We start from the raw sequence: 25,236 nt of genomic DNA, 5'->3' as shown, positions 1-25,236 counted from the left end.
CTTCCTGAGTAAATGCGCATGCGCCAGTTGTCCTTACGTTTGTTGACGGGGATAAATGACGTCAGCAATCCCGGAAGTGGTCTGCTTGTCTGTTTTGCTTGCGGAGTTTTCCTGGCTGGGACTTGGCGGAGGAGGAGCGGTAAATAGCGGCGACTTTTCCTCTGTTTTTCTGCTTGTTCATGAGTTTACGAGCAGTTACTGCTCTTTTATTAATTAGTGCCGAAATCTGTCAGCCTGCCTGTTGATGGTTTCCAGGTAGTAACAGAAAAACAAAGAAAAAGAAAGCAGTCAGAGACTTTTTTCCCCTACAACAGTGAGGCGCCCCCTAGAGAAGGACTTGTGGCATTGCAGCTGCTGTGAAACTAGGACCCCTCATCATGCACATGCTGGGAGTTGTAGTGTGGAGCGGCGCTGGCTGTCTCTTTGTAGACAGTCCGCTGTGTCCATAGAGGGTCCTTTAACCCCGGTTAGTTTTCGTTCTTCCCGTTTCCGGATTTTGCAACCCCTTGTGACGCCACTTTCCGAAACCCAATATGTTTTCATTCTTCGGTATACAGAGCGGTGTTAGGGATTTGTTTTTTTTGTCCCTTGAGTGACGTTTTTACTGACACCATCTTGGGGTAGATACGATGTTTTGATCGCCTTTTATTGCAGAGGCCGAAAAGCCGCAATTCTGGTGTCTTCATTTTCCTTTTCGTTACACCGTTTACTGCTCGGATTAACTTATTTTATATTTTCATAGATCGGTGAGAAGTGCGTAGATGTGACCTTTTTAGATTTCCTGTACACTGTATTTGATCGCTCCCTTAGAGCAGTAATCCAATAGAAGCGAAATCCGGCTTCTTAAAATGCAAAAAGTTCACTGAAAAAAGTATATTAAAAGGACTGCACGTCACGAAAGTAGTGGCAACGCGTTTCGGACGCACATCGGTGATCTTCGAGCGAAATGACTAACTCCCACAATACATTTATGCTCTAAAGGACCAATAGAAATAAATATAGGAGTTTGATGCGCCTAGTGTCTATGGTAAGGTGTCATTAGCCCTTCCTTTAGTCCCCTTTGAAATCATCTGATCGCTTCTTCCATACACAGCAATACCACAGCATTGCTGAACATAGCAAAACCCGCAGTTTCCTACTAACGCCAATAAGGAGCTGTCTGGCTATCATAGGAGTACCATCATCATTGGCTGCGGGAATGTTACAATTAGATCTTGAAGGAATTTGACTGCTTTTTATTTTTTTTTCAGTACGACCATGCAGATTTTTATCACAGGTCAGACCCTGCACACGCTGGATGTGTCCAAGCAGGACACGGTGCTGGATATTAAGGTACGTACTGGGGTACATGCTGTACACCCACTGTCAGGATTCACGAGTATTGGCGTGAGCGTTGGGTATGTGTGGGTCACATGCAGACTAGACTTTCTCATCCTCTCTCAGTGCACTTCTATTGAGAGAGAATGGGCACATCTAGACTTCATGTGACCCACAAGTATGCAAATGGGGTCACATAGCTGGCTGATTACACGAAAGAATACTTTAAGTGGGATAACTGCACTTTCATGATTCAGAAGTCTACAGACGCATAGGGTGACTGCAGAAAGTTGTTGTGATCTGAGTGCAGCTCTGGAGTATAATACAGTATGTATACAATGACTGCACCAGCAGAATAGTGAGTGCAGCTCTGGAGTATAATACAGGATGTAACTCAGGATCAGTAATGTAATGTATGTCCACAGTGACTGCACTAGCAGCATACTGAGTGCAGTTCTGGACACACCCCAGAAGAGGAGGAGCGTCGCAGCTGAGCCTCTGCAGGCTGGGGTTTTGCTAAGCTCCTGGGAAGGGAGGTTTTTCCTGCAAGGACTTTCCATCTGCCCCTTCCCAGGAAAGAGGACTCTACCTGGGACTGAGCGCCGGGGCTGTGCCCCTGGCTCCCACCCTCCGGCAAGCCAGCTGGGGGTGGGGGGCCTCATCCACCACCAGGAGGCCCAAGGCACAGCCAGCCAGTCCCAGGGATGGGGAAAAAGCGGACCCCAGGGGGCCGCAAGGCTCCAGGGTCCGGGACCCCCGAAGTGAAGGCTGTGGCGGGCCCTTCCCCCGGAGGTGCAGCAGCCGGCAGAGGTGAGGCGGGGCCCCCCCTTAACATCTGGGGCTCCAAGGTTGCGGGAGAGCCAGCTACCACCTACGCCTCCCGCATTCATGCCCACCTCTCCGAGTACGAGGAGGCCGGCAAGCAGCTCAGGAGACTCCGGGGGGAGTTGGAGGGAGCCCGGGTCATCAGTAAAAACAGGCTCCCTGCCTCAAAGAGAGCGGAGGTCACCGCCACGGTCAAGCGGCTGAAAGGGGAGATTCGGGCCCTGGAGGACCGGCGAAGTACCATCATGGCCGGCAGCGGCCCCTTCCAGGAGAAGCTGCAGAACGAGGACCGGTTCAGGGCCATGGCCGGTGGGTCTCCTGGGGGGTCAGGAGTCCCCGTCCAGGTGGAGGAAAGCGAGGAGGAGGAAGAGCAAGATGGCGCCCACACCACATCCGGGCCACCTCCACCTGAAGACCTGGCGGACACCAGCGTGAGCCAGGTAACATGCAGCGGGATAGCCCCCGAGCAGGTGGCCCTCCCACTGGACTCCAGTAACGCGGAGGAAAGCGGGAGCGAGGGGGAGGATGGAGGGAGCGGGAGTAGTTCTGAGGGGGGCTGCCTCATCCTTAAACAAGTACGGCAGACTGAATCCCCAGCACGGTTTGGCACGCTGTTGTTTGGGTATGAGGTCTGCCAGGAGGATGAGGCAACCGGGAAGAGGAGAAACAGGAGGCGCAGGCGTAAGGCCTCTGAAGGCGTGGAGGAACAACTGGTTTTTGCTCCTCTTCCCGGGGCCCCTCTGTCCCGCTGTGTGGAACCCGCTACCCACCCCGGCTCGGGCCCTGTGGTGGGTCCGCAGCGAGGGAGCGGGGAGAGAGATGACTGTTGTGACCTGACTGTCGCATCTGGTGACAGTTCAGACCAGGGCAGCGACATGGAGGTCGGTGCTGGTTGTGGTGGTTGTGTCCAGGCTCAGCCCTCGGTGGCAGGGGGGGCTGGCTTGGCACCAGGTAAAGTTGGTACAGCCAGGGCCGCACCTCCGGCGGCGAGTGCTGGGGCTTCTGGACCCCCCACGTACGGCTCCGCTAAGTCTGGATCGCTAGTGGGGGTCCAGAAGCCTAGGAAGGGCGAACAAAACATCAAGCAGCAGCTGAGGCGGTGCAAAGTGCTGGTCGCTCCCATGTCGGCGCCTGTGGTGAGAGCGGGGTCTCCGGCACGTCGACCCAAAAAGGGGTCCGTGCAGGGGGCTCCGCCGCCGCTGGGCGACGAGGGGGAGTGGCCGGCCTTGCCTGTCTCAAGTGGTGGGCATGGGGTGGCGGCGGTGGTCCGTGAGGGGGGCGTGGCCTCCCCGAGTGTTGCCCGGCCTGCAAAGGCTGTGGCGTGCGGGGGGGGGCATGTCCTCCTCGGCCGTCGTCCCACCCGCTGCGTCTGCGTCGCCCGGGGGGGGCGTGGCCTCGCAAGGGGTCGCTGCTCTGCCCGTGGTGGCTGTGACTGGCGGGGGGGGCGAGGCCTCAGCAGTCGCGGCCCGCTGCCCTCTGTCCCACCCACCCTTCTAAGTAATGCTGTGCTGCCCCCAAAAGCTGGCGGAGAGTTGTCGGGGTCCCCGGCCCACCTACCTTCATCTGGGGGTGCGGGGACTCTGGCGCTCCCTGGCAAGCCGGCGGTGGGGGTGAAGAAAAGTGCAGGGCAGGGAGCGGTGCCAGTGGCCGTCCCTGCCCAGAGCAAGGAAACCTTAGAAAAAGGAAAAAAAATGGAACTGAAACCAGGAGCTGCTGTTGCTCCTAGGCCCAGCCAGGGCAGAGTGCATGATGTCATCTGCACTGAGGCATTTAAAGGGGCAGCAGCGCTCCTGGACAGGAGCTGGAGTAGCTCCCAGCAAGAGAGCTCAGGGCCCCCAGCAGGCAAAGAGAGGAACTGCACTGGTTCGGGAAATGTAAATAATGTTACTATGTTCACCAATTGTGCGAGTGAGAGTGAGTACGAAAGTGGAGTGGACATATTTGAGGAGATGTTTGCTGAAGTGAATGGTGATATGAGTGACATGGATGAGGGAGTGAGTGCTACTGTGAATGTGGGTGAGTGTGCTGGAGTGAATGCTGGGGTGAATGCAAATAATAAGAGTGAATGGGAGAGTGAGTGGGAGGACGAATGAGGGTGCTGGCACAAGTGGTGGTAGTGGTGGGAGGGCTGGCCCGTCTGCCCCCCTGGCCGCAAGACCCCAACATAGTTATGCGGGGGCCGCGGCTGGGGTTCGGGGTGGTCCTGGGGGGGTCTCCTCGCCTCCGGGCTCCAGGGACGGCGCTTTGCACCACCGTTTCCTGGAGGCCCTCAAAAAAGGAGAAAGGTCGATAGTGGTAGAGGGGAGGACAGTGGACTTGTCTTTCTGGATAGAGAGACACGGCCTTGCTGCCTTCCAAAACCAAAGGGAGGGAGGGACTGTTTGGCCTCTCCCCACAGCCGGGCAGGGGCCGCAAAGGAGGAATGTGGTCCGTCTTAGGTGGGGGGGCAGTGAAGCTTGTCCACCTAGGAGCAAGGTGGTGGAGCTCCTCCTTAAGATGGGCTTCGGGGCGAATGACATCTTTGCCCTGATACATCCTTCGGCGTCCCGCTTCTTCGTCAGCTTTGTGCGGCCAGAGGGGCTTGAGCTCTTCTGGTCTAACTATGAGCTGGTGCGGGAAGAGCCCGGATGGCGAGACTTCGTTGCGCAAGCGGTGTCTCGCCAAAATTCCGTCAAGCGAGTGACCGTGGTCACTTGTAACGAGTCACTTGCCGGCGTGGACATTATGACGTGGCTTTCCCGTTACGGGGAAGTCACCGAGGTCCCTAAAAAGAACAGGGACGAATTCGGCATCTGGTCGGGGGGCTGGACCTTCATGGTTAAACTGAAGGTTTCCGGCGGCACGGTCACCCACATCCCTTCCTCGGCGTTCCTGGGAAGGGACAGGATCCTGGTCTTCTACCAGGGGCAACCGAGGGTCTGCCACAAGTGCGGCGACCCCACTCACTTCAGCGCTAGCTGCAAGGTACAGAAATGTGCCTTGTGTGGTGGGGTAGGTCATCTGGCCGCCTCGTGTAAAGATATTCGGTGTCACTTGTGTGGTGACCTAGGTCACCCTCTCAGCCGCTGCCCTCGCTCCTTTTCTAATGCCGCTGCAGGCCCGGCGGGAGGAGTCCGTGAGGGAGAAACCTCTGGCGGCGCTCCTGCAGCTGTGGCAGGTGGTGGCGGAGGGGAAGGGGCTGAGGGACCGGTGAGGAAGGGCAATGCCAAGGTGAGGGGGCCCGCGTATGTGCGGAGGCAAGAAAAACGCCATGGGGGTGGGGGGCAGGTGAAGTCTCGGGCAACCGGGTCGATGCCTGCTCCTCCCTCCAGGCCCGTGGCAAAAGCCTCTGAGGTCCTGAGGGAGAGTGTGGTGAGAGAGGAGATCAGGAGGATGGAGAGGGAGGATAAAGCGGTTGACTCGGACGGGTCCTCACAGTATGAAAGTGTTGATGAGGAGGTCCAGGAGCAGCCTACAGCAGCGGGTGGCAAAAGTAAACGTGCCAATCGTAACAAATCGGGGGGGAAGAAGGCTGGCAAGCCTTCAAAATCTCCCCCGCCCCCGACCACCAGGGTGCGCACGGAAGGGCCCGCTGACCCCCCTCTGATTGATCTCTCCAACCGGTTCAGCGTCCTCGGAGGCTCGGATGATGGGCCGCAAGACGAGGATGCTGGGCCGGGGGTACCACCGGAGGGTCCTTCGGGGGATGGTGGGGTCCGTCCCTCAGGGGGCAGTGTTCCTCCTGGGGGGGGGACAGACCTGGAACCCGGGGGCGAGGACACAGGGGGGGGGTGGGATGGACACAACGGGAGCTTCCCTGAAAAGGAAGGTGTCTGACCCCTCCCCAGGTGGAGGTGATAGCAGTGGTAAGAAGTTGGCCATCCAACTTGATCACCCATGATGGCGGAACTCGCCCCGTTGACGCTGGCATCTATTAATGTTGCCAGCATAAAGTCAGATGCGGCTCGCTTCACGGCCTTTGATTTTTTCTCCCGGATTGAGGCAGAAATTTTATTCTTGCAAGAGACCAGACTAACAGACATGGGGGCCATCTATAAAGCACGGAGGGAGTGGAGGTGCGGGCCCTCATACTGGTCTCTTGCGGCCGAGCCGTATAGCGGGGTGGCAGTCCTTTTTAAGACTGCAGCTGTTGAATGCCGACGGGTTACTGAGTTGGAAATGGGGAGGTGCCTGATCCTAGATGTCTTCATGAGGGGACAAGAGCTCCGGCTCATCAACCTCTACGGCCCGCAGTCCAAGTGGGACCGCAAATGTCTCTTCCTGAGGATCAAGCCCTTTCTTTTTACGAGCCGGCAGGTGGTCTTCGGTGGGGACTTCAACACCATTACGAGGTCCCGTGACCGGGGGGGTCCCGGAGATCGCCTGGCTTATGATAGCGTCGCGTTAAATAGCATAGCCAGCGAAGCTCGCCTGGTGGATGTCCACATCCGGCACACCCCAGGTCACGGAGGTTTCACCTACCATAGGGGTAGCTGTAGGTCTAGAATAGACAGGTTTTTTTTGAAGGAGGACGCCATCTTTTCTGCTGTGTCCGCCGTTGAGGTGGAGTTCTCCGATCACTGTCTAATTTTCTTTTCTCTGAATGTTGCAGAGACTCATCGGATGGGAAGAGGGCTGTGGAAGCTCAATTCATCCCTGCTGGAAGAAGCGGAGGTGAGACAATCCTTCGAGGACTTTCTTCAGAGCCAGGTACCGCTGTTGGATCTCTGTAGTAGTAAGTCAGAGTGGTGGGAGATCTTCAAAAAGCGGGCGGTGGGGTTCTTCCGTCAGCTCTCGAGCCTCAGGAGTCTGAACAGGCACCGCTTGTACCAGGCCCTGGGGAGGAAACTCGAGCAGCTTGTCTCGACTGGAGGTGACCGTGAGGAAATCTCCAGAGTGAAATCTTTGCTCAAGAGGTGTCAGTATGATAGACACACATCTTTAGTTTTTGAGAGGGACTTCGGGAAGTACCGCTCACCCGACCCTTACAGAAACTGTAAGATGTCAGTGAATTGTAAGATGGTGACAGGACTGATCGACAGTACGGGGTCCCTGAACAGATCCAAATCAGGGATCCTGGAGGTGGTCAGATCCTTCTACTCACACCTCTTGGAAAAGAAGGATCTGGATCGGGACAGGATGTCGGCTTTCCTGGCTGAAACCGTCCCTGAGCCAGGGGGTGATCCCTCTCTTGGTGTTTTGGCAGAGGAAATCAGGGAAGAGGAAGTGAGACTGGCCATTGATGGGCTTCGGCCCAAGAAATCGCCAGGTCCGGATGGCTTAACATCCGAGTTCTATAAGACTTTTAGGGACTCCTTGGTCCCCCTCTTGACAGGGGTATTTAATGAGTGTCTCTCCTCGGGCACTCTTCCCGACTCAATGAGGAAGTCAGCCCTCATTATTCTGTCAAAGGGTAAGGATCCGTCCCGTATCGAGAATTGGCATCCCATAGCGCTTCTCGATACGGACCGGAAGGTTCTGGCCAAGGTGCTGTTTAATCGGCTGGTGAAGTTTGCACCCCGGCTCCTTTCAGGGGCCCAGCATTGCTCTGTTCCGGGCCGCAGTACTTTTAGTGCTGTGCTCGGTGTCCGAGAGGCAGTGGAGCAGGGTAGGGCAGGTCACTGGAGGGGGTACTTGCTGTCATTAGATCAAGCGAAAGCCTTTGACCGGGTCAACCACGAGTACCTCTGGTCCGTCCTTTTGAGGTATGGTCTGCCTGGGAGGTTTGTAAAATGGTTAGAGATCTTGTACCAAGGGGCTGAGACTTTTCCGCTGGTGAACGGTTGGTCAGGTCGCCCTTTTGAGGTGGGTTCTGGGGTCCGTCAGGGCTGTCCGCTGAGCCCGCTTTTATACGTGTTCGCGATCGATCCCTTCCTAAGGAGGGTAGATCGTGGACCGTTGGCGGGAGTCGGGATGGACCAGGCGGGCTCTGGGTCCTCTCTGAGGGTGGTGGCGTATGCCGATGATGTTTCCCTTTTCGTGTCCTCAAGAAGGGAGGCGGATTGGGTCATGTCGGAGGTAGTGCGCTACTCGGAGGCATCCGGGTCCATGATCAACCGGGATAAGTGTGAAAGTCTCTGGCTGGGAGGGGGAGATCCCAGGTTTGATCTCCCGGACACCCTTCCAGGGCCCCAGGCCACCGCCAAAATTCTAGGCATCGAATTTGGCCCCGGGGATTACCCCCAGCAAAATTGGGAGGGCAGACTTAAGATCGCCGCCCAAAAGGTGGACCAATGGAAGGGTTGGTCTTTAACCCTGAGGGAAAGGGTTGCCCTGGCTAAAGGCTTTCTGCTACCTTTATTAATATACCTGGGCAGTGTGTGCATCTTGCCGGAACCTCTCTGGACACGGGTCTATAGCCTGTTCTTCCAATTGTTATGGGGGAATAGGCTTAACCTAATCAAGAGGGAGGTTACATACCGTACGAGGAGACTAGGTGGGTTGGGTATGGTCAACCCGGTGGTGTTTCTAGTAAACACCTTTCTTAAGACTAACATCTCCAACCTCTGGCTAGAGAGGGCTCCTCCGTGGGTAGTCTCCTGCAAGGGTTGGCTTTGGCCTTTCTTCCAGGAATGGGAGACAGGAGGGCAGGTGAAGGACCTACGCACACCTCATGGGCATCTCCCGGCTTACGCTACCCCGGTTCTGAAGGTGATCCGCCGGTGGGGTCTGGGAATGTGGGAAATCAGGACCATGTCGAGGCAATGCCTTGACAGGAGGGTCCTGTTGACCCATTTCCAGAAGCCCCTGGCCCTTAAGGATTGCCCAGGCCGGGATCTGGAGGTCGGGCTGGGGCTTTTAAATTCTAAGCGGATCCCCATGAAGTTTTGGGACTTGACCTGGCGTTGCTTCCACGGGAGGCTGTATGTAAAGGATAACCTGAAGTGCAGGAAATCCGATGATCGGGGTTGTCCCCGTGAGGAGTGTGGCGACGTGCTGGAAAGCATGGAGCACTTCCTGCTTCAGTGTCCCTTTAATGCAGAGGTGTACAACAGGGTGGGTGCTTCCATACGTTGGCCGCGGCTGGCGTCCCTCTCCTACGCTGAGTGGGTTTATGGAGCGTTCAGATCCCTGGGTGGCCGGGACCCGTGCACTTTATTTCTAGTCAGTGTAGTGGTTAGGTTCTACACTTGGAATGCACGGTGCCTAGTTTCGACGCGGAAAACCTCCCAAGGGATGAGGTGGTAGGAAACATCTTGGGTGACCTGGTGAAGGTCCGTTCTTTGGAGTTCGAAAGGTTGGGTGTGAGGAAGGCCTCTTGGCTTTGGAGAGGCCTCTCCTTTTAAAAACGCACTCAAGGGAGAGCTAGCTCCGTGTGAATGAGGGTAGGGATAGCATAATTTTCACTGGGTGTGCTAGGGACAGAAGTAGGGACAGAAGTAGGGACAGGCACTGAGGGACAGATAGAAAGTTAGTTATATTAAGTTAGGTGGAGTAGGGACAGGAAGGGACAGATAGGGACAGTTTCTTTAGGGACAGAAGCAGGGACAGTCTTAGTTGTTGAGGGACAGGGTGAATGAGTTAGTGAGGGACGGGGCCTCGAGAACTCCTTTTCCTGGTGGTGGGCTAAAGCATGCCACTCTAGACTTTTGTTTTGGAAACATAGAGCATTAATGGATATTGGGCTTGCAGGCACTGATCTTGGGTCTGCAAAGGAAAGTGTGTGGTGGCAAGCCAAAACAAATATGGTAATAATGTTATGTGGTGTATATGTAGATATATATTGTATATTTGTATTTTTGTGTATTATACATACTTTCTTTTGTTTTAGTTAGGAGTGCATGGGAGGGTGTAGTGAGGTTGGGAGGGGGGTGAATGGGGGGTGAGAATGGGAAAAGAGGACCTTTATCCGAAGGGAAAGTGGATGGACAAATCGTGGAAAGGAAAAGAAGAATGGACCACGTGGTAAATAGCATAGGTTTTGGGTGGAGCCGGGTGAGGGTTTTCCTCTTGGAGCATAAACTGTTTTTGCCAAGAGATAGATGTGATAGGCCATGAACATTGATGGACCTTGTGTGTTTCGTGTAATGGGCCATGGACTTTTGGACCTTGGGTGTGGTGGGGGGATGATAAATAAATTAAAAAAAAAAAAAAAAAAAAAGAGGGGAAAAAAAAAAATTATTAAAATTTAAAAAAAAAAAAAAAAAAAAAAAAATTTCGTAGAGGTGTTAGGCTGGTGCTGGGGTTTTGCCAGTATAAGTGGCTATGGTTTTTTTTTAAGGCAGAAGGGCCGGAATATGGTTTTTTTTGTTTATTACTTGTATATAGGTATGGGTGCAAAGCGCGAATGGAGTGTGAAAGGGTGTGCGTAGGGGATGAATGTGTTACATAGGGGTTTCTTTATTTCAAGTTGTATAGGGGTGGAGGGATCCTGCTGGGGCCCTCTAGGCTGGAAAGCCTGGGGGATCAGGTAAAATTGCGAGGTTTGCACAAATATTTATGTCGGGAGCATTGTTTGTCTGCTATGTATTGTGTTTTGTATTATGTAGTCTGTTATGTATTGTGTTTTGATACTTTTATAATAAAAAAGAGCTACAGGATGTATCTCAGGATCAGTACTGGATCAGTAATGTGTGTACACAGTGACTGCACCAGCAGAAGAGTGAGTGCAGCTCTGGAGTATAATACAGTATGTATCTCAGGATCAGTAATGTATGTATACAATGACTGCACCAGCAGAATAGTGAGTGCAGCTCTGGGATATAATACAGTATGTATCTCAGGATCAGTAGAGGATCAGTAATGTATGTACACAGTGACTGCACCAGCAGAATAGTGAGTGCAGCTCTGGAGTATAATACAGGAGGTAACTCAGAATCTGTAATGTATGTACATAGTGACTGCACCAGCAGAATAGCGAGAGCAGCTCTGGAGTATAATACAGGATGTAACTCAGAAACTCTAATGTAATGTATGTATACAGTGACTGCACCAGCAGAATAGTGAGTGCAGCTCTGGAGTATAATACAGGATGTAACTCAGGATCAGAAATATAATGTATGTACACAGTGACTGCACCAGCAGAATAGTGAGTGCAGCTGTGGAGTATAATACAGGAGGTAACTCAGAATCTGTAATGTATGTACATAGTGACTGCACCAGCAGAATAGCGAGTGCAGCTCTGGAGTATAATACAGGATGTAACTCAGAATCTCTAATGTAATGTATGTACACAGTGACTGCACCAGCAGAATAGTGAGTGCAGCTGTGGAGTATAATACAGGATGTAACTCAGAATCTCTAATGTAGTGTATGTACACAGTGACTCCACCTCCAGAATAGTGAGTGCAGCTCTGGAGTATAATGCAGGTGATAATTCTGGGTCAGTACAAGAAGGTAAAGCCGTGAATTCATACATTTCTTCTTTATGTAGCTAGGCTTATTGCTCCCATGTTTAGCACTTCCTGCTACTACAAACCTATATAATCTGTAGAAGCGGTTGATGCTGATTCTGCTGTATAAGGGGGTCATGTTTTCAGACAGACAGGTTACCGTTTCTGCTCTGAATGTTTTTATTGTCCCTCTACTTTAGTGTCGTGTCGCAGAGCTCGAGGGACTCCTGGGTCGTGATCTGGTTCTCTCCTGTGCTGGGATCTCTCTGGAAGATGAGGCCTTTTTGTCAGATTGTGGGCTGCAGGATCAGTGCACCCTGAATATGTCAAGCAGACGTCTGGGAGGTAAGAGACCAGGAAAGCTTGTAGTATCGGCATATGATACTTGTAATATTCAGTAAGGATCCTTTGCATGAACCATATAGTCATATAGTGTCTTCTTCTTGCAGGTAAAGTCCATGGTTCACTTGCTCGTGCAGGGAAAGTGAGAGGTCAGACCCCCAAAGTAAGTGAGCGCCTTTTATTTAATAGATCAATTCAGCAAAAGATGTTTTTTTTTTTTTTTTTTTTTTTAAATAATTAAATTGCATGCTTAAGTGTAGCTCACGCTTTATTTTTGGAGACCAGGATCATGTAGCTTCAGGGTGATGATTGGAAAGGCAGCCATAGACCAGAAGTTCTAGGTTGCAAAGCTATCGTGTGTACCCCAGGAGGAATATACCCCTCTGTAGGAGATACTGTCCACATATTGTGGTTTTAATAGGTTTAGCACATAGAGTATCCAAGAGATATGTCGCCCCGAGCATATCATTAACTCAGAACTGAAAATAAGAATTAAAAAAGAACCACAAGACTGATTTCATCAACCAAGGTATCATTGTAATCAGTATAACGGTGACAACCTGACACTGTGTACAATCCTGCTCACAGGTTGTCTTTAAGTGGTGGGAAAAAAATCCAAAATCTGGTTTAAAAAAGGGCACCATATAGCATTTTGTGATCTGTGGCAGGGTGAGGGCTTATTTTTTGTGCTCTGAGCTGATGATGTTTTTATTGGTGCCACTTTTAATTGCTCGTTATTGCATTTTAGTAGTTCTGGAGTTCTTAACTCTTATTTTCTTGTTACGCTGTTTAGCGATCATGTAACTGGGTCACCGATGGGCGGGATTAGCACCAGAAGCGCGAGTTAAATGTCACTGAGAGATTGACGGCGACATTTAACTAGTTAACAGCCGCGGGTGGATCGCGCTTCCACTCGCAGCTGTTGTGGGCATATGTCAGCTGTATAGATCAGCTATCATGTGCTTGGAATGATGCGGACTCAGTGCCGTCGCCCACTCCAAACGGGAAATCAGTCATCGGCGTACTATTACACCCAATGTCAGAAAGGGAATAACTATTAATTGCATCAATTTTTAAATTGAGCTCTTTCTTTAGCTGGACTCATAAAACACTCAATTTAGTATCAATAGTATGCAGTTATTCTGACACCAGTTTGAAAGTAGATGCACCAGCCTCATCAGGTGTAAGGTCTATTTACTACTGTATGGACTTTACATGGTGAAATCTGTTGATAGATTTGTTTAAACACTGGTGTATAGGACATTATGCCTAAGGGTGTGTAGGGTTAGGGAAAAACATTATGGCTTTCTTCCAGAATTGTCACATCCCCTGGCCATTAGTTGTGTACTGTACTGCGGGTCCATGTGGAGGGCTGAGCTTTAACACCTGACTCAACCTATGAACAGGTGGAAAAAGTACACACGATTTTTTGCTGCACTTATATTTAGAACTACACTTAATTACCTTGTCGTAAAACTTAATATATTAAATAAGAAAATTATATACTTTTGATATTTTATTTTTTAAATAGGTGGCAAAACAAGAAAAAAAGAAAAAGAAGACCGGGCGAGCCAAAAGACGCATGCAGTACAACCGCAGATTTGTCAATGTGGTTCCAACATTTGGCAAGAAAAAAGGCCCCAATGCCAACTCTTAACTTGAGGCTTCTTCTTAGCAGGAGTATCAGGGGTGGCATTTCCAATTTCAGATTTAATTGAGATTTTTGTAGATTGTTTGAGAAATTCAATTTTACATTTGTAAATCAATTTTCTAAATAAAACTTCAGCGTTTGTTTCAAAGACAAGCTGATTCTGGGTCTGTTTAATGAAATTTGTGACATAATGGTGGTCTGGTGTTTCTTTTATCCTCCCTGTGAGTCCGATCCTGCAACCACCATATGATCAGTAGCCACACGCTTACAATTATTAGCCACATTGAGCACATCTTGTGCTCTGCATATTGGGACAGAGACAGATGTTGAAGCCCAAATTCATCCAGTACAACCTAAGAGTCCTGGCAAAACTATAGAGCAGGGGTCAGCGCTATACAGCATTCTGAAGAGCTGCTAGTTACGGACCCTTTCTATATGGAGCATGAATGATGCATAGCTGTGGTCACTGGTAATTATACGCCATGGGTAATACATACTACATAAGCCTGATGGACACCCACCTATTGGACTTTTTTTTTTTTAATGATCAGGGCTCACAGATGCCCAAAATAAGCACCTTGCCCCAAGCTGTGATCAAAAGGAACCTAAACAATGATCCCATTTATTACTGTGGAAAGAGTAGGAAAAAGTTCCAGACCACCCCAAAGTCAAATTGCCCAAACTGATCCTCTAACATGGCTAGAGGAAGGTTCACTTTAAAAATAGCATCTGTCTATGGCCTATGTAGACATTCATACAAGAAAAAAAAATCTGATGAGGTATAAGGTGTACTTTAAAAAAAAAAAAAAAAAAATCCCATGCCAGAATGGCGGTATAATCTTTATCAAATGTTTTTCCACATGAAATGAAAACGAGCCTTTTAGGAGTCCAGCTATTGCTTCGTAAGAGATATAGATATTCTGATACGGACTTTCAAAGCAATGACACCAGTCTCATCAGGTCTGAGACTGTGTTAATCACGTATGCCGTTTGTATTGAGGGTCTAGTGATAGATTCCCTAAGATCGGTAATGTGTATTCACCTTCCTGAACTGTGTGAAGTGTCCAGATGCTATTTCATAGGCAAGATGTCTCACACCACCTCATGGTTACCCGCCTCATTGGTGGACACAGTGCTGTCCTGTATAGAGCGCCACAGCTGCCTAGACTCCACCAGTCTTGATGGTGAGGCACGGTGGCATCAGATGCTCGCGACTCTTGAATCTGGAACATCTTTCAAGTGGTGAGCACCGTGACAAAAATCCTCGCTCTAGTCCGGTATTGGGAGTGAGATTTCTGGGGTAGGGAAGACCACAGCTTGTCAAGAATTGGCGCCTGTGACACTCCCCTGACCCGCACACTTCAGCAATGCTGGGAGAAACTGGCATTTAAAAAGGCAAAAGCTGCAAACATTTTGCACAAATGACTTTTCAAAACCTTTACATCGCTTTTTGTGTATAAAAGCTCTGATGAAAATGAGGCTGTGAAGAGCACGTACCCTTACATGAGGCATACATGTGTTGGACCGGGATGCATGGACTGGCTGCGACTTTCTTGACAGTCTTATTAGTCATGAGTGAACATGGTTGGATAAGCTATTAGCAGAGCATTCACGTGCGCTAGTGGTATTCAAGCACGCCAAAGATACTCTATGTTCCAGTCCCTGCAGCTTGGTGTCTAGCGCCTGTTCGACAGCCATAACACATGCAGGGATGACCAGCCACGGTGACTCAAACATAGTATAAGCACGTTCGCTCATCACCAAGCCTTATATAATGCTATTGTGTTCAGATCAAGAGCCCCGTATTTGCTCCGTGGAGAGAGAAGATAAAAGCAAAGTGAGCAAACACCTTGCAGTGCAGTACATAAACAGCAATAGTGCATGAGAACACAGGGTACTTTAACTTTTTTTTTTTTAATCAAAATTAAGTAAACACCATTTCACCGCATCACAGTGATCCTATTCGGGACAGTCCTAATCTCTAATATTAAAACCTTACCATATGTCAAATGACATATTTGTGAATAAGGGCCGAGTAGGTTATCTCTTTAGGTTTTTGCTGTCTGTTCAAGTAAGGGTCTGGCCCCCTTCTCCTAGACATTACATTTATATAGCTCCTCATCACTGGGTGTCCCTTAGTTGGGGTCTTGGTCCTGCAGGCCCTTATTCACAGTTGGAAAGGTTTTAATACTCAAAGTTATAACTGTTCCAAATAGGGTCACCGTGATGCGGTGGGATGGCTTTTATGTTGTTTTAATCACAATTCTGGTAACCAAGTATCCTATGTTATTTTCATGCACTCTTGTTATTTCTTGCAGGGTATTTGGGGCACTGTTTTTCTTAGGTTTTCTTCGTTTAGTGACCAGTGTGAACAAGCACCTACACGTTACATGCATATCAACTTATATTCCAGTAATTTCCTTAGGTTTCTGTGGAGAGAGAGGTCTGTGGTCCATGGATGTGATAATCTGGCCATACTGACTTTGCAAGGATAACCAAGGCCCAGCAGTGTGCGAATAAAAGATTCCAGCAATATTACTTAAAGGGGAGTATAACGTTTTTACTGAGACAGAAGTGCCAGCAGCAGAGACCATATGAGGCAGACGGTGGTGCCAGTTGGTAGACGTCTGTCCTCCGAGTTATAAACACCGGGCCTGCCAGCGGCTTTGTAAACAAAGTTTTCACATTCAACTTTTAGGTCAAAATTCAATAAGCATCTCATTCAATAGTGACCAGTTCAACCTCAAAGAAGAGTTTGGCGTTAGGAGGGATTCTGGGTAATGTGTTAAGGAAAATTGGGCTATTTCACACTGTCTTTTTTTTCTCCCACCTTGCCTGTTTTACAGCTGTAAATCAGTGTTTTGGTACAAATTACCTAGAAATAAGAAACTCAACTCGAACTACACTGGTTCGACGTCCGGTTGGTTATCTGCAGCATCGGCCCTGGCATCTGGCACACGTCTGAGTTACCAGGCCACATGGACGTTTTGAATCAATGAATAAAATCGCAGCAGAACAAACTAAAACGTATTCAGTAAAACTATACTACATACTTAGTGATCAACTGACTTCTTCAAATAAATGGAAAAAGGTCAATCCAAACTATTAAAGGGAATCTGTCACCCCTTTTTTGAGATATCATATAATCATCTCATTCAATTGTGTGATACCTAAGTAATGTAGTCGTATTTTTTATCTCCCTTGTCCCCGCACCTTTGATGCATAAATACCTTTTTTATCACTCCAGATTTCCATATGAAGACCTCTGGGTCAAAGACGCAGGAAAAAATACCGATGCATGCGCAGTAGCGATTATATGCTTTGCCCACAGTTGGGCAAAGCATACTGCGCAAGCGTGAACGGCCTTATCAATGCACAGGTGCGAATAAACAACGCAATCTGTTATATTCACAGAAGAAATTACGTCCAGCAAGCCAAGGTGGGGGAGAATAAGCCACGCCCATCGGACCGGACCGCAGCGATTTCCATAAATCTGAAGAGCGATAAAAAAAAGGTATTTATGCATCAAAGGTGCGGGGACAGGGGGGGATAAAAAGTACGACTACAATACTTAGGTAACATACAATTGAATGATATCTCAAAAAAGGGGTGACAGATTCCCTTTAACAAATATGCAGTTGTTCCTTTTCAAACATCTGGTACACTTATCTCACGTGATCACCTTTTCTGGAATTTCATGACGTTCTATTCTCTGAAGAGGGTAACCAGCACTGCCCTGACAATGCAATTAAATGGATTGTATAGATGAAGATTTCCAAGAGGCAGGAATATAAGCTTATATCAAAGGTAATGATGATGATTGCACAGCTCCTGTTACAGTTATATTGCGATGTAGGAGACGACGACCAGCCTCCCCACTCGTGCAACGATAAAGAGAGGACAATCTGTAACCTCCCAGTAGGCAAGGATTTCTGTGGAATGCTGTACTGGTCTAACAGGATTTCTAGAAGACGTTAGATGAAAAATATGCAGCTTGAATTAGAATAATTTTTACAAACCCGAGGAAGAAATCAAAATAGACCTTGAAATTCATTTTTTTTATAGTAACTATACCGTTTTGCTTTACCGCCGTGTATCTACCAATTGGTGGCAGTACCCACTGATTTCTGCATGTTTACATACTGGTAGTCTTTGGGTGACCACCGAACAGGTAGCTAACATTATAGTATTGGCCAAAAAAACTTTTATCTTTTCCTTGTCCCATAAGGAGCGAAGTAACGAATGAAAGCTTACAAAGTGGAAGGCCGTTTATGAACACACTGAGAATAGGTTCTGGGAAACCTAATCCCTCCCCTGGATAAAAGGATACTTGGCATCAGGTTGCCCTTTTTTGCCGTAAGCCCATTCGGATTGGATTTCCAGTTTGGCTTTTTCACCTTGGCTCATAGTGAGCAGCGCCTCATCCCACTGTAAGAAACGCAAACCAGTTCAGAAGCCGCTGCATCCTGAATCCTCCAATGATAAAAGCATGGATATGTCGTGTGCGGTAATACTCACCCCTCTTATAACTTTACCAACACCAACTTTAAAGCTCAGGGGCTTGGCAGCTTTCTTCTTCTTTGAACCTGGTAAAGCAAGTAGTAGAAGGATTGTTTGTTTTTTTGGTTTCTTTTTAGCATTTTGATAAATGCACAGGGGCTGTAATCACATTTGCAGTTTTCTGAGCTGGTATTGGATACATAAGACAGTGGGATCACGTCCACGTGGACCATAATTCTGCAGTGGAAAAGACCGTTGCATTGCAAAAGGGTAAAACAGATTGCAATCCTGCAGTGGCGAGTTAGAGCAGAATGCTACGGGCATGGTGTCGGTATACGAGTGCCTCCATTTACAGGACCCTGGACCAGCCGCCACGTCGGACAGACATCCGCCACCTCTTTAATAGTTACAGCTCAGCTCCATCTGCTCCTCCTACAGGGCCAAGCGCACCACCTCTCCATTCAACGGCTGGTGTGAACTGGGACCTGAATAGATGAGTTGCACAATTGAAAATATATCCAAGACTGATATTATCTTGGATTAGCAGATGTCTGCACAATGACTTATAGGGATTGTATGAGATTGCAAACTAGGTTTTTTTTTTTCCTCCTCTCTAGAAATAGCTCCATTTCTGTCCACAGGCCATGTCTGGTATTGCAGCTCAGACATTTTTCAAGTGTGTACTGCAATATAAGACAACTACGGTAAAGCTGAGTAAGTTTTCTAAAGTAACTTTACAGAAGATGCTTAATAATAAAAGAGCACATCTCTTACTGGTGGGTATATTCGAGTCAAATACAGTGCCGTCCTCTAGAGTCCCCGTGTACCAGCAGTGAACCGTGTCCCCTTTCTTTGGGAAATTGGTTTTATCCCCTTTTTTCAGAATAGACTTAGTGTATTTTGGGGGACCCTATCGATTAAAGAGAAGATACTGATTACCAAACTATATATATTCACACAGTTTATACACACAGAAAAAAAAGAAGACAATTACATCATCCACGACTTCTTCGGACTTTGCTTCGGCGGCTTTTTCCTCATTGACCTTGAGATCTTTCACATCTTTGGTCACTTGCTCCATGCTGTCCTTTCCTTTGAATCGCTGGAACAACAGAAAAAGGAAACAAAGGGTGAACAAAATTAACCATTTCTTATGTTTATAGGAGATTTTTCAGGTTCACAATATTATTCATGACTTATTTGCAGGATTCACTATCAATATCCGACTGGTGTGGGGTCCCACTCTCACTAATCAGCTGTTTAAAAGGACAGCAGCATCCTATATGTAGGTAAACAGATGAGGCTACAGTGTGCGGTGCGGCCCCTTTAACAGCCGATTGAAAGAGGTGCAGACTCGGCTATTGAGTGGTGGTCATCTTCCGTCACCCCTTTGGATCCAGCTCATTGCGCTCCGGAGGTCTACCGTATGCCGATTAGATATCAACAAGACCACTGAACCCCGGTATTGACAGCAGTGTCATGTGATTAGAAGAGATACGACTCTTTTATTCCTCCTGTAAATTTATCTCCCTTGTCAATAACTCAACAGAACAGTGCCAGACTTGCAAAATCGAATGATGACGCCCAAATTATCAATTTATTCATTCATTTCCAGGAGGAACAACAGAGGAACAATATCAGTTCTTTAAAAAAAACCTCTCCCCAATTATTTTATTGGGCATTTGCTATAACGGAAATGTCAGGAGGGAACGAGTTTTGCTGCATGTATAAATGCAATAATGACTACATCTCCCATCGCTGGCGTCGCCGTACGGATCAGCACTCACCTTAGACTCAAAGAGTTTTTCGTAAGCGGCAATCAGATGCTCCTTCTTGGCGGTTTTTGCCACATTTTTTATGTTTCCGAGTAATTTATGTTCTGCAAGAAACTGGAGAATGAAAGTTTTATAGATGGAACTAAAACTCCTATCATGCTGAGCTGTTCCCGGACCAAGTGGTCTTCGATCCAGACAGTGGGGCGCTGCATGATACCTCTACAGAAGAATAGACTGGGGACCAGGACATCTGTGGTTGGCAGATCACCACGATGGATCGACATGAGCCTGGAGATCAGCGGCGTCACCCCTTCTCCCCACAGGAAGGCAGAAGACTGACCACCATATGACTTACAGGGCTTTACTCCGTGTTCAGAAATGTGCTGCAAGATGCTTACTATAGGAGACAACGGCTGCAGCGCCTGCTTTTTGCAAAAACCTTAATAAAAAGGATCCCTGCCGGTAATGTTAGACTTCCCCTTTGCTTACAGCTATTTATATACACTACTGTCCATAGGGGGCAGTATCGCACATTGCTATCGACAACCACTGGCCTGGGCCAGGAAAGCGCTCACCGCCGTTGTCAGCTCCTCCCCCCCCCCCACTTCGCCTTACCCTTTAGGTGGCGCTATCGAGCACAAGCCAATAACTCAATGATGAATGCGATATTTTCCTAAACCCTATTGTTTTATGATGTTTTCAGGTATTTTTTTTCACTTTTTTTTTCTTAAAGGTGAATGCAACCAGCTTTGAAGCTTCTGCTGGGAGTTGTAGTCCCACAAGCCTTTCCAGCAGCCCCCTTTTTCCCTGCGTACCGCTTCGGACGCATGCTGCTGTAGAAAGGCGATGACATCCTTCTTGGGCAGCTCTTCACTGTGCAGCTTCTCGCTGCTCCACTCCCTCACTGGTTCCCCTGAAGCTGCCATGACACGTGCGTTTTTTTCCTCAATAAAACTTTATTTAAACAACGGAAACTGCTATCACGTGATGAAATTGCTGGCGCCGCCATATTGGAAGAGGGAACGGGCCAGCGCCTAGAGTCACTTCCGGTTGTGACGTAGTTCCGGGGCGCCTTTATTTCAATCTGTTAGTGTTTATTTACATGGAGCCGGAGGAATGAACGGGAAGCAGAAGACTCTGTTCCAGACCTGGGGTGCTGAACCTAAGAGACCCGCGGAGCCCCGGGCTAAAAAGAGGAGAGGGAAGGCTGCAAGCAAGGGCAAGAGTGTGTCCTCCCAGGGGCCCCCTCTAAGGGCCAGTTCACAGCTGTGGCCCCAGGAGGATGAGGATGATGACGTTTTGCTGGTTGCTGTGTATGAGGCTGAGCAGGGTATAAATCAGGGCGAGAGCAGCGGCGGTGTACACCCAGAGCCAGGCAGTTATGATGGTGCCCCCTTGTGCCCACCTCCTACTGCCACCGACATCTGTAATCTGCCTGGCTTCGACCTGTCAGCTGGCAGCGTCTGGATCTACCCCACCAACTGCCCAGTGCGGGGGTACCAGCTGAGCATGGCGCACACGGCGCTCCTGCACAACACCCTGGTGTGTCTGCCCACCGGCCTGGGCAAGACCTTCATCGCTGCCGTGGTCATGTACAACTTTTACCGCTGGTACCCGTCCGGCAAAATTGTCTTCATGGCTCCCACCAAGCCGCTGGTGGCACAGCAGATCGAAGCCTGTTTCCGCGTCATGGGGATTCCTCAGGTGCACATGGCAGAGATGACAGGTAAGGAATCAGGGCGGTGACCACCAAGAGCCACACTTGTCTTTCCTGTAAACCAATGCCAATGGTTTTTCACTAAATATTTGTCTTACAAAAAAATCTTTCCCAAGAGGGATAGAAAGGGGAAGAGAGGACTTTAAGGGGTATCCCCCGCTCCAAGATCCTATCCCAATATGTAGTAGGTGTAATTATATTAGCAAATAACTCCATTTAGAAATGTAGTATTCTTTTAATTAGCTATGTTACTTACCCCGTTTGCAGGCATTGTAGGACCTTAGGATTCCATGGTTACAACTACTCATATAGTGACAGCTAGTGGTCATAACCTTGGATACAAAAGCTTCTGTAATGCCCTGGATATGGAGTAAGTGAAGTAGCTAATCAGAAGAACTGCTACATTTCTAATTGAAGGTATTTGCTAATATTATTATACCTATTACATATTGGGATATAATCTTGGAGGCAGGAATACCCCTTTAAGTACATTTTGCGACTTTTTAAAGTCTCTTTTGAGTTAGGTGAAAATATCTTAAAACCTCAAACTCCACTTGTATTGAGGAACATAAAAAAGCCTAGACAAATCTAAACTGGCGAACACGTGTGAAATAGACTTTAAAAAAAAAAATAGTAAATGAAAAATGTCAACTAGACAAAAAAAAAGTGCAACTGCATTAATGAATCTGTCCCCAAAACTTTTTATGGCTTGATATAGACTTTTTTAGCTCGCCAGCGCCACCTAGAAGGAAAAAAAATCATACAGCTTATACGGTATATTAGAATTATAAACTGGACAGCTGTAGTTTCCTTTGTTGCCACCGGTCACAGCCAACCTACCTGATGAGCCGCAACGCCGGGGTCAATAGTAATAATGACGCCCGATTGTCACTTTAGTCCTACATTTCCAGTAGGAATAACAGAAGGACGTTGCTAGTTTTTAAAAATAAAAAAATGGGTATGACTAATGCATGTTGCCTTCCTGTAAGAAAATTCTTACTCGCCGCTGTCTTCTTCCGTTATCGGCGCTGCTCTGGTCGTCTTCTGCAACATGTGACCTGCTGGATCGCTGCAGTGTTTGCTGGCCGATACGGAAGTCGCTTCTCAGTGCAACTCTGAGAGGCAGAATAAAAGTCTCATAGACGTGCACTGAGAGCTTGTGACTGTTAGCCCCTGTCTGACCAGAAGTCAGAGATGTGGTCACAAGAAGGCGGAGTGGCGCTGGGAAAAGCTGACGATGGCAGCTTTTAAGTGTAATACTAGGGTCAGGGAAAAGACCTCAGTGATTCCACTCTGGGGGTAATTTAAATCAAGTCTGTCAACAAATTTCTCAACACCATTTTCATTTATTATTATTATATAAATTTCTTAGACCAGATGAGACCGGTGTACTCTTTTTAAAAATCAGGGTGTGACTGGCTCTATAATTCTTCCTGAAAGTTGCCTTAAATCTAGCGTTTTAATATCAGGTGTCGAAAGGGGTCATGCAGCTCTTCATGTATACATTTTCAAAGAAAGTACACAAGTGTCATGTGGTCTGAGAGACAGACCGACCTCAACCTTTCCGGGATTGTAAGTTTGAGAGTCGCGGGGCCCTCATTCCTCCTGGTGTCTGTTGTTTATGTGATTATTGTTAATCTGTAATGTCTTTTATTGTCTGTACAAGTCTCCTCCAAAATGTAAAGTGCTGCGGAATATGTTGGTGCTATAGAAATAAAAGTATTATTATTAATAGCTATATCTGATCTGTCTCTCAGATCAAATGAGACTTGTGTTCTTACTTATGCTTGAATGTGTGTGTGTATGTCCGTCCCTTTCAAGATATTTCACAATAGAAGCTACATACATTATTATATACATCTTAGACCTGATGAGGCTGGTGTACTTAAAAACAAAACCCAAACCTCAGAATAGCTGTATAATCAGTCCTTTATGAAATGTACGTACACTTGATCTCCGCTGTCTGACAGCTTCTCAGTGTCCTTCCTCCCTGCTGCTGCTGATCCTCCGCTTATCCAGCATGATTGAAGGCTCCTTGGTACCTCTTACTTATTTCCGCTGTAGTACACCAGCCTCATCAGAACGAAGACCTCTCTTCAATACAGTACACAAATGATAATCTGGTGACTGTTCCCCTTTAACAACATAATGTGGATCAAGATGGTAACACCCCATGACTCTGACTTGTTTATTACTTTTGTAATCTTTCCCCCATATTGTGGTTTCCTCTGCACTCTGTAGCCAGAACCTGACTGCCGTCTGTGTATTGTCTGTCCCTACAGGAGCCACCCAAGCTCATAACCGGAAAGGAATATGGCAGAAACATAGAGTCTTCTTCCTAACCCCACAAATCATGGTGAATGATCTTACCCGTGGCGCCTGTCCAGCCAATGACATCAAGTGCCTGGTCATTGATGAGGCTCATAAGTCCCTTGGCAATTATGCATATTGTCAGGTAAGCTGGAGGACAGGGCTCCCTCCCTGACGTTGACCAATTACTTTCCTGTAATAGACTGTTACTGTGTAGACTGTGGTTTTTTTTTTTTCTTCCTGATTTACTGGAATGCTGCAATACCAGAAGACACCTTATGATCATTAGGGATGCTATTTCAGAGGGGGGGAAAAAATGACTTGTTTTATTCCAATCTGAGTTATGCAGAGCTAAATTTTTTTTTATTCCACTTTTTTTCCAGGTTGTACGAGAGTTGAGCAATTATACCACACAGTTTCGGATCTTGGCTCTCAGCGCCACTCCTGGCAGTGATACCAAGGTGAGGATATGTTATCTCTGGAGTATGGAACGTAGCAGGTCACACATGGACCCATCTATAGCTAAGCCAACCAGCTCACAGCTGCGTCCAGACTGGTACAGATCCTGCCATCTCCCGGTGATCAACTGACTTTGTCACGTTGCAGCGGCCGCCCCACTGCGGTCGATGAACAGCTGCAGGCCCCCACTATACTGTTAGAATGGAAATGCAGCTCGATGGAATAGTGAAGGCTGCAGCTGCTGATTGGCTGCAGTGGTCACGTGGTGTAACGAGGACTTGGGATTGTCGCCCATCTGGGAGGTTAAAGTTCAGATTTTTTTTCTGCAACAGACTGGAGCTGTTTTGAAAGGGTTTTTTCCAGTAGCGGACACCTCCTTTAAATAATATGGTTTGATTAGTGCAAAAATATGTTTCTTTTTACCACACCCTGTGTTAATTAAAGCACCACTCCAGCATTTTTTTTATTTTTTATTAATTAAATGTAATTCCCCTGTCTCATACTCACCTGCCGCCACCTTCATAGTTTTCCACCATCTCTCCCATTCTTCTCCGTCATAAAGTGATGTGCTGGCAGCTCCAGTGTTTCATGGAGCTCACTGTTCAATACATCTTTGAGGGTCTCCTCCTGGCTCTCATAGACAAGCATTGAGCTTGAGCCCTTGTGACGTACCTACTTACTTCTGGTTAGTCAGAACTTACGGGCACAAGATGGCTCGGCGTCTGTAAAAGGTGAAGCTGCCGGAAGGTGAGTATAAGAACGGGAGTAGGGGGCTTACATATGAAGTGCCACTCCAGTGCTGGAAAAAAACGCTGTAGTGGTGCTTTGAAGAAGTCCATGATGCAAAGATCTGATCGGCTTGATGTAGCTGAACAGGAGCCATGACTCCAGAGTGGTCCGAACATGTACACTGCCATATAACGGCTCCTTGTTCCATCCATCCAAGGCAGCTATGGTTCACTATGGGCGCATACTGTACCTCTGTGGAGGGAGGGGCCGCTGGGCCATAGTGCGGCCATGTGTCTTGTA

General features: G+C 48.0%; 3 protein-coding genes across 6 annotated transcripts in view; 2 read left to right on the top strand and 1 right to left on the bottom strand.

Moving 5' to 3' along the window:
- Window positions 1–27: 27 nt before the first annotated feature.
- Window positions 28–13,599, top strand: LOC141091963 (ubiquitin-like FUBI-ribosomal protein eS30 fusion protein). 3 transcript variants are annotated; one of them, XM_073577780.1, is made up of 6 exons: window positions 39–139; window positions 1,251–1,332; window positions 6,734–6,831; window positions 11,654–11,798; window positions 11,903–11,958; window positions 13,327–13,599. In XM_073577780.1, the coding sequence occupies exons 3-6, from the start codon at window positions 6,745–6,747 to the stop codon at window positions 13,450–13,452; spliced, it is 414 nt and encodes a 137-aa protein (XP_073433881.1). In that variant the 5' UTR covers window positions 39–139; window positions 1,251–1,332; window positions 6,734–6,744; the 3' UTR covers window positions 13,453–13,599. The 3 variants fall into 3 exon arrangements, with proteins under 3 accessions (XP_073433882.1, XP_073433881.1, XP_073433883.1); XM_073577782.1 differs by having other exon boundaries at window positions 41–139; window positions 6,734–6,795; XM_073577781.1 differs by lacking the exon at window positions 6,734–6,831 and having other exon boundaries at window positions 28–139.
- A 2,386-nt stretch (window positions 13,600–15,985) lies between these two features.
- On the bottom strand, window positions 15,986–20,693 carry FKBP3 (FKBP prolyl isomerase 3). The gene is made up of 7 exons (XM_073577779.1): window positions 20,537–20,693; window positions 19,734–19,835; window positions 18,941–19,048; window positions 18,721–18,856; window positions 17,965–18,032; window positions 17,777–17,874; window positions 15,986–16,219 (listed from the first exon to the last, which is right to left on the bottom strand). The coding sequence occupies exons 1-7, from the start codon at window positions 20,645–20,647 to the stop codon at window positions 16,165–16,167; spliced, it is 678 nt and encodes a 225-aa protein (XP_073433880.1). The 5' UTR covers window positions 20,648–20,693; the 3' UTR covers window positions 15,986–16,164.
- Window positions 20,694–20,780: 87 nt separating this feature from the next.
- The window catches only part of FANCM (FA complementation group M), a 113,856-nt gene continuing 109,400 nt past the window's right edge, over window positions 20,781–25,236 (top strand). Inside the window, exons 1-3 of one of the 2 annotated variants that reach the window (XM_073577775.1) lie at window positions 20,781–21,447; window positions 23,721–23,893; window positions 24,132–24,209. In XM_073577775.1, coding sequence (XP_073433876.1) covers window positions 20,838–21,447; window positions 23,721–23,893; window positions 24,132–24,209 — 861 coding nt within the window. In that variant the 5' untranslated portion in view covers window positions 20,781–20,837. The remainder of the gene's footprint in view (window positions 21,448–23,720; window positions 23,894–24,131; window positions 24,210–25,236) is intronic. The other variant, XM_073577776.1, reaches the window with a different exon arrangement.

This window comes from Dendrobates tinctorius, unplaced genomic scaffold, assembly GCF_039654945.1.
Source record: "Dendrobates tinctorius isolate UK_male_01 unplaced genomic scaffold, ASM3965494v1 ptg000057l, whole genome shotgun sequence".
NCBI lineage: Eukaryota > Metazoa > Chordata > Amphibia > Anura > Dendrobatidae > Dendrobates > Dendrobates tinctorius.
The sequence above is the reverse complement of the archived record's forward strand: the minus strand, read 5'-3'. Positions and strand labels throughout refer to the sequence as shown.